Source organism: Belonocnema kinseyi, chromosome 2 (genome assembly GCF_010883055.1).
Source record: "Belonocnema kinseyi isolate 2016_QV_RU_SX_M_011 chromosome 2, B_treatae_v1, whole genome shotgun sequence".
NCBI lineage: Eukaryota > Metazoa > Arthropoda > Insecta > Hymenoptera > Cynipidae > Belonocnema > Belonocnema kinseyi.
The window spans coordinates 112,683,209-112,691,442 of NC_046658.1; the positions used below are offsets into that span (position 1 = coordinate 112,683,209).

Genomic DNA, 8,234 nt, shown 5'->3' on the forward strand with positions numbered 1-8,234 from the left:
AAAGATGAAATAATTTTCAGTGAAGTTTCTACCAAAATGCAGTACCTAAACGTACTTTATTTCACTCTAATACATTTCCCAAAGTTTCAGCTCGATATTTTATTTACAAAAAAAGTTCACAGGTTCAAAAAAACATTCAGTGAACTGAAAAACTGTGGTCGGTAATATAGGTATTTAGCTGTGTCACATGCCCTTAAATGTAGTCATGTTTACTGAAACAATTCGTAAATATGTACGATTTTGAAATGTGTTAATAATTGCACTTACTGTTTTCCTTCAACAGACTACTGACTCTTAATCCAAATATTACCAACAGGGTAACTTTTTTTGTCACATAATCCTTAACAAATAAAGGTATCAAATCAGAATAGTCAAAATTGACAGCAGACCGTGGCCTAACCTCTTTATCATGAGTTTGGCATCGTCACATAGGTAGACAATTATGAGAACCTCTGAGTCACGTGACCAGCACGTGATACTAATTTGAATAAGTGTTTTACCGCCTTCAATTTTTAATAATTTTTTGCTGCTGAACGACACAAAAGAAAAAAATTATAAAGCATCTTCGATTCGAATTAAAATTATGTATTAAAAAATTATTCTATCTAAAATCACGAAACAACCCTATTTGTAGTTTATTTTTTATTGCTATAAATGGAACAATGTTTAGCTCTACTGTTTGAATTTTTAAACTTTATTGACTAAACCTATTTTGCGAACCGGGAAGAAATCGTCAATTTTTTTTCGTTTAAAACAGCCGATTTGAATATTATTTTAATTCTAAAATATCTTTTGTCTTTTTATGTGTTCAGCTATGCGAAGGATTTAATTAAGGATACGATACAACGAAATGCTTCACCCGTGCGATTAGACCAAGGTGGAGGAGAGAAAGGCGGAATAGGCGGATCAAGTTCTTCGTTAAACAGCAGTGCATCCGACGAAAGCAACAGACTGCAGCAGCAAAGTTCTCGTTCTCGTCTGGCCCACAGCTTCTCCACCAACGACGCCAGCATTGGCGAATACAAATATACCGTTACAGTTGGTAACCAATCTCTAAAGATCACTGGCTGTGATTTGGACCTTGTCAAGGTAAGACAAAGTCAAGACACTTTCAGGGCTCGTATCATGCGACTTTTTTTTGTGACTTTTATTTCAACCTTAAAAAATGTTTTGGTTTTTTATTTTTTGAAAAAACATGTGCTGGCTTAAGATTAAACTGGCATGGCCACACATGATATAATCAGGGTGGTCACCCGGAGAAAAATATTACGTCGGGAGATTCCCCGTATTTCATAATTCGCGAATTTTGTAATTTTTGAAGCTTTCCAATTAGAAAGTATATAATTTTCAAAGTTTTTAGAATAATTAAACTTTAAAGGTTCACAATATTTCTCGCAATATTTTTAATTTTGCAATTTTGAACGGTGAAAATGACAGTAATTTTTTATTTTGTAGAAATTACATCTTTTGGAAAAAATCTATCTAGTCGTTTTAAATGTCACTTGATATGACATAATATACTTATTAATAATATATTTATCGTCTTTAAAATTTCTATAATTTTAATTTAAAATTTCTATAATTTTAATTTAAAATTATAGTTTTGAATGTGCAATTCTAATACAGTTTAATCTTTGAGGCCTTGAAGCTACATTTTTTCTTAGATTAATTTGTAGGTTAATTTTTGGAGGTTTCAAATTAAAAATTTCACAATATCGTAGTTTCAAATTCAAATATTCCAAATTTCAGGAACATTTCGCTGTTAAATATTTCAAAATGTATTAAAAAACTTGATAGTCAGTTTTGAATTTAATAATTTTAGATGTAAATATAAAGCAATTTCGAATTGCAAAAGCCTAAAATTGTACTTTCAAAAACTGAAATCATATTACAGGAACATTGACTTGTATTCTTTATTTTAATTTTTAAGTTTAAATATGAGATCTTAAAATTGTCTGCTTTTGAGTTGAAGATTTAAACAAATAAATCATTTCAAATTCAAATATTTCTAGAATGAATCTAAAATCTCTAGAATCTAGAGGAAGATTTTAAATTCAAAAATTCAAAATTGAGTTTAAAATAAAAAAAAAGAATAAAATTAAACTATCTGAAATTCATACATCAGTAAACGAATCATTTCGGTAATTTTAAAGTGTTACAATTATAGACTTCTGAATTTTGATGTATGTATACTTTTGAAAGGATAATTAGCTATTTCAAACCTATAAATTTATTAGGCAATTTAAATTTACTTCAAATAATTGCAATTTTTTAATTATTCAAATTCACAAGTTTCCAATCTTCAATGATTTAATTTTGAACGCTTTTAATTATAAAGAATACAATTTTATTTTCTCAGAATTTTAAATGACCCAATTTCCAATGATTATATCTTAAAATACTCCATTTTTAACGTTTTGAAATTGTCCTATTCTCGAAATTTTATTCTAAAATCATACTAGTTTCGTGATTCTCTAATTCAAATTCAAATTGTTTAATTTTTAGAGCGTCGTCTTAGACATTATACAATTCAACTCCTTTTTCTAATTAAAGTGTCTAAAATCATTCTTATCTATTTTTGAATTTCAGACGCTTGCGATTCAAAATTATGAATTATTTTTTCAAAAATATTTAATACCTTATATTTAAAAAAAATTAAGTACGACAAAGTTGTGCGTTCGTGTTGGGCTCTCTAGACACATTAAAAATAATATTTCAAAATAAAACCCTAACATTGAAAATCTACCTCTAAACAAAAATGGAACATTTCAAAATTTCGTCTAAAAAAATTATATACGAAATTTTCGCTTTTTCCGGGTTTAATTAAATTCGAGGTAAAAGTCTTGAAATATCTACACTTGAAATTGCAAAATCTCTTGAGAATAAAATATATTGTTTTTGGAGGAAATTATGTATTTATTTCCAGTTTCTAGTATAAGCAGAAAATGTAAAAAGTTACGGTATAAATTGAAAAGATGTAGTTTAAAAAAAAAAAGTTTCAAAAGAGAATTTTAAGTCTAAAAAAAATATAAGCAAAAAATATAATATATATTATATAATATAAGGCAAAAAATTTAAGTCTCAAAAGAGACAAAAGGTACGAGGCCTGATTTAGAATGGATTCGGTCACGAAATGAAATTTACAGACCGAAAATAATGCCCAATTTTTTAACAAATTGCATTACTTAATTATATACCCATTTATATAAATTTTATTTCCTTCAACTTTTGATTATTGTTACAACTATGAGTTTTGTAAGAATTTATCATATTAAAATTTGGAAGGAACAATAATTTGAATTTGAAATTAGTAAATTTATGTAAGGGCGGATAGAGCATTTTTTTCGTTCAGGGCGATTGTCAATTTTCTTCAACGAATGTATGTGAAAAGAGTAGGGGGTTCCCCAATGATTCAAGGGAACTTTTCAAATCAACTATTTGGTAGAAAATTTTTATTTTTTGATGAAAATTCAACTTCCATATTTGCATAAAAACTGCGTTTTTAGATTAAAAACCATTACTTTTAGGTAAATAATGTAACTGGTATGTTTTTTCTTAATCTAAATTCAATTGTTTTTTATTAAAAATTATAATCCTTTTTGTTAAAATATCAACTATTTTATATTTATTGAAAGTTTATATTTTCAGGTTAAAAATTGAATGACTTATTTAAAAGATGATTTTCTTTCTTGAAGATTCGTCCATTTTGTTCAGGATTTTGTGAGTTAAAACTAATTTTTAACTAAAAATTCAAATTTTTCATTTAAAATATTTTTTTTAGACTCCATATTTCCTGGTTGTAAATTTAACTGTTTTGTACAGAAAATTAATCTTTTTGGTTTTGGAAATTCAACAATTGGGTAGATAATTGAACTGCTTTGTGGTAGATTTCTTAACAAAAATTGATCTTTTCGGTTTAAAATTCCACGCTCTTGTTTAGAAATGTCTTGTTGAAATTTCGTCTTCAGTGGTAAAAAATATGTTCTTGGTTAAAAATGCAGCTACTATTATCTTCATGTGACTTTTTTCGAAATTACATCTGATTTCCTTGGTTATTGTGCGCAACTAATGCGCAACTAAATGACTTTTTTAAGCCGTCTATTTGATCCAAGTCCTGCTACTTCAATCCATGAGTTTAATAATTTAATAATTAACTTTAATTCACTTGAAAAATTTAATGATTAATTTTCTTTTCCAGACCGCAAAACTAGTTCTCGACGAGTATTTTACCGGAGAAGGGGAACAATTTGGTAGCGGAGTAGAATTTTTTAGTCTCGACGAGGAGGCTGCGTTCCTTCCTAATCGTCAGTCAAGTCCGCACAATCTTCCGACTGCTCAGACTCATGGCATTGGCAGAGAATTAAGTCTGGACAGCAACGCGACTTCTGAGAGTGAAGAAACTTATAAAGCTCGCACGAATTCTGAATCCCTGAAAACGAAGCCTAAAAAAAGCGGTTAATATATTTTCCTTACTATTTGTCACTTTTCATCATTTTTTTCATATTAATACAAGGTGTCTACTCGCCTGGAAAACTTGGAATTAGATACAAAATACAAAAATAAGTAAGAATGTTTGTTTTTTTAATTTGTAAAAGTAACTTTTATGCTACTGGATTCATACGGATTTAAATTAAGTTTCTTTTTATAATGTTCCCTAATCTCAGAAATTTAGCTTTTTTCAAAATATTAATGTTAAATATGCACTGAATTTTAAATATGAAAATACAATGTTTTTTTGAAATTATTATCTATTTAAATTCTTTGACTTTAGGAACAAGTTTCAGAAATGATTATTGTGTTCAGTATTATTTATTTATTTATTTATTTATTCCAAATTAAAAAAAAATAGACGATGTCTTTAAAAAAATGCGATAATTATTATTTGAGTGGATCCTTATTAATAAAATTGTACATGGAAAATCTAGATAACTGGAAAAAATTTGGAATTTGTTAGGGAATTTATTTCCAGGAATTGAGTAGACATCCTGTAATTTCTACATTTTCAGGGTGGCCGCTAAATTACAATGCTTAATTCTAAAATCTTTTTCTTAACAAATTTTCCATTATGCTTATTCATTTCAATCAATTGAAAATTTTTTTAATTAATTTTTGAAGACTTATAAGGAGATGATCATTAAAGTTGGGATTTGTTTACAAACTCAGAAATTCCCTACAGAGAGTCAATCGGAACTGTTGAAAATTTAACAATAGTGAATTTTTCACTGTTGGCAAATTCAAAATTGAATCGAATTTTTAACAATTTTCAACTTTTAAAAATGTCAGAACGTTATATTTACATGAAAGTTTAACCGAAAAGTTTCAATCCATACACATTTTTTAAAAATGAACAGTAATTTTCTTTAAAAGGAAATTCTGAATTTGCTCAAAATTGAACAGTATATAGATTTTAACATGAACTATTTTTAACTTTCAAAAAACTTTCAATTAGTATATTCGTAATTATACGCTTTCTTTCCATTCAGATTTTATTCAAATAATGCTTCAGTCTAAAATGTTCATTTTTAAACCCTTTCATTAAAAATTTTATTAATATTTAGAAATAATTTAAACTTTATACGTTACAATGTTAATTCCTCCATTTTTGATTTGGAAATAAAACTAATGAATGTCGATTAATAAAGAACAATTGAAAAATTCTTAATTTAAAACAACTTAAAATTTAAATAATGTAAGTTCTAATTTAAAGTGTTCATTTAAAAAAAAGTGTAACGTTTTTTTTTACTGAAAATTGTTCAAAATTAAATAATTTTGAACATTCCGATATTTATTAATTCATTCTTCAATATAGAGTATTTCAAATTTTAGCGTGGATTTATGCATTTTAACTAGAAATCTTTAAATTGTTCGATTTAGAAAAGAAACAAAATTTGGATTTTGAAGTTGAATAGCATTTAATAGAAAATTGTTAAAAGCTTTTACTTTATACATTCATGTAAATTATTAAGCATTTTAATTCAGAATTTCGGAAAAAAACAAGTTTTTTAAGCTTGAATTATACAGAGTGGTCGATGAACTGGAAAACCAGGAATTCATTTTTTGACCGGGAATTTTATAAATTTTTAGAAAAAGAAATCTTAGTTTCATTTCGCTAGCTTTTTTAATTATGTGTTAAAGTTTTATCCTTTTCAATTATATCATTCAGTTTACAGCGTCTAATTCGACAATCGTTCACTGGCAAATTTTATTTTGGATTTTAATTTTTAAGCGTAAATTTTTCATTTTATAAAGTGCAGTTTCAATGAGTAGTAAAATAAAAAAATAGTAGCGTTTGAAATCCACAATTTTGAATTTTAAAAACCCTTTTTAGTTGATCAAATGTGAACATAAATACCTTTAATTCCTAAAAAAAATTCGAGTAAGTGGAAGAGATATTTAGAAGATCTGAATTGAAACAAAGTATAGATTTTTCAGATTCCGAAAACATAGAAGCTTTTTATGAATTATGAAAGGTTTCAAAAAGAATTCAAAACATTTCCTTTCGATTCCTTGGAAAACTGAAAATGACTTTTTATTATTTTTTTAAAATTAATTTTAGGGCAATATTTAAAAGGATCCAAATGATTCCAAAATTATCACAAATGAATCTGAGAGTTTTTTATTTTGCAGGATCTGAGAACAAAATCTAGGAAGAATTCGAAACATTTTAGGAGATGCTTAGAAGTTCTGAACAAATTTCAAAAAATAATTTAAAATCTGAATAAATGTAAAACAACACGTAGGTGTTTCAAGATTTTAAAATAAAATTTGGAAGCTTTTGAAAAATGTTTAAACTATTTAAAATGAAAATAATTTAATTTTTAATAGAGGAAGTGTTCAGTTTATAACGAGAATGTATTCGCTAAATTTTTAATATTTCAAGCTTAATATTTCTTAAAATGATTAGCAGCTCAGTTTTTATTGATTTAAATGGAAAAATGTTTAGCTCTGATTATAAAAGTTGAAAATTGAAAACAGTTGCATTTTGAGTGTTTTAATTTAAAGTTTAATTTTTATTACTTCAAATCAGGCAAATTTCAGCTGTCGATTTTTTTATTTCAATTGCCGTGAAAAACATGTTTGCGAACCGGAAATTTTTTTCCTTGCCACTTCTTTTACTTTGATTGAAAATTATTCTTTTTGTTTAAAAAATCTTCTTTTTCAATAGAAAATTCTACTTTTTGGTTCGGAATTCTTGAAGTTTGTTAAAAAAATTGTACATTTTGGTTCAGAATTTTTAAATTTTGTTTTAGAAAATTCATCTTTTTTAGTAGTAAATTAATATTTTTGTTTAAAAATTCATCTTTTTAGTTGAAAAATTAAAAACTAGGTTGTAAAGTTGAACTAATTTATTAAAAATACATTGTTTGGTTGACTATTCAAAATTTTAGATAAAAATTCATCTCTGGTTGGATATTGAACTTTTTTGTCCAAAATTTTCTTTTTTTTTTATTAAAAAATTACTTTGGTAATGGCAAATTTACCTATTCCATTTTAGGTCGAAAATGGTTCTTTTTAAGTAAACATTCAACTATTTGTTAATGAACTGTTTTGTTAAAATAAAAAATTTTTTTAGTTAAAAAATTACTTCGGTAATCGAAAATTTGCCTATTGCATTTTTGGTCGAGAATGTTTCTCTTCAAGTTAAAATTAAACTATATTTGGTAAAATTGAACTATTTTGTTGAAAATTAATCTAGTTTAGTTTGAAAATTCGTCATTTGGGTTGAGAGTTCTTGTATTTTTTTTGGAAATTCATCTTTTTTTGGTACAAAATCCCAGTTTTTATCAAAATTTCATATTTTCGATTTGATAATTCAACTGTTTTTTTTATACAGAATTCGTGATTTTGTCTCGAAAGTTCGAAAATCTAGTTCAAAAAAATTAGTAATGGGGAAGAAAATTCTTTTTTTATATATAATTTAAAATTACTATTCCATTTTTGATAAAAAATGTGTCTTTCTTAGTTTAAAAATTCAATAATACCCGGATTTAACTGTCACATAAAATTCAATTGGGTACATTTCAACGATCTCTCTAAAGATCACTTTTATTTTAATTGTTGATTTATTATCGCTATAAACAAACACAAAAATCAGTATAAATGTAAAGTTTATGGTTTGGTTGATTAGCTCGTTTTAAATAACACAGGCCAACAATTCTCAGAACCAGAGACCAGACCTACTATACCCGAAGGTTTTTGCTGCGCTGAATCCGAATCTGACCTCAGAAAAATTC

At 26.2% G+C, this 8,234-nt stretch overlaps 1 protein-coding gene across 3 annotated transcripts in view; it reads left to right on the forward strand.

The window, feature by feature from the left end:
- The window catches only part of LOC117183129 (eukaryotic translation initiation factor 4E-binding protein Mextli), a 35,039-nt gene that overhangs the window by 15,137 nt on the left and 11,668 nt on the right, over positions 1–8,234 (forward strand). For all 3 annotated transcript variants that reach the window (XM_033376322.1, XM_033376324.1, XM_033376323.1), the window contains 2 exons: positions 813–1,089; positions 4,199–4,454. In XM_033376322.1, coding sequence (XP_033232213.1) covers positions 813–1,089; positions 4,199–4,454 — 533 coding nt within the window. The remainder of the gene's footprint in view (positions 1–812; positions 1,090–4,198; positions 4,455–8,234) is intronic.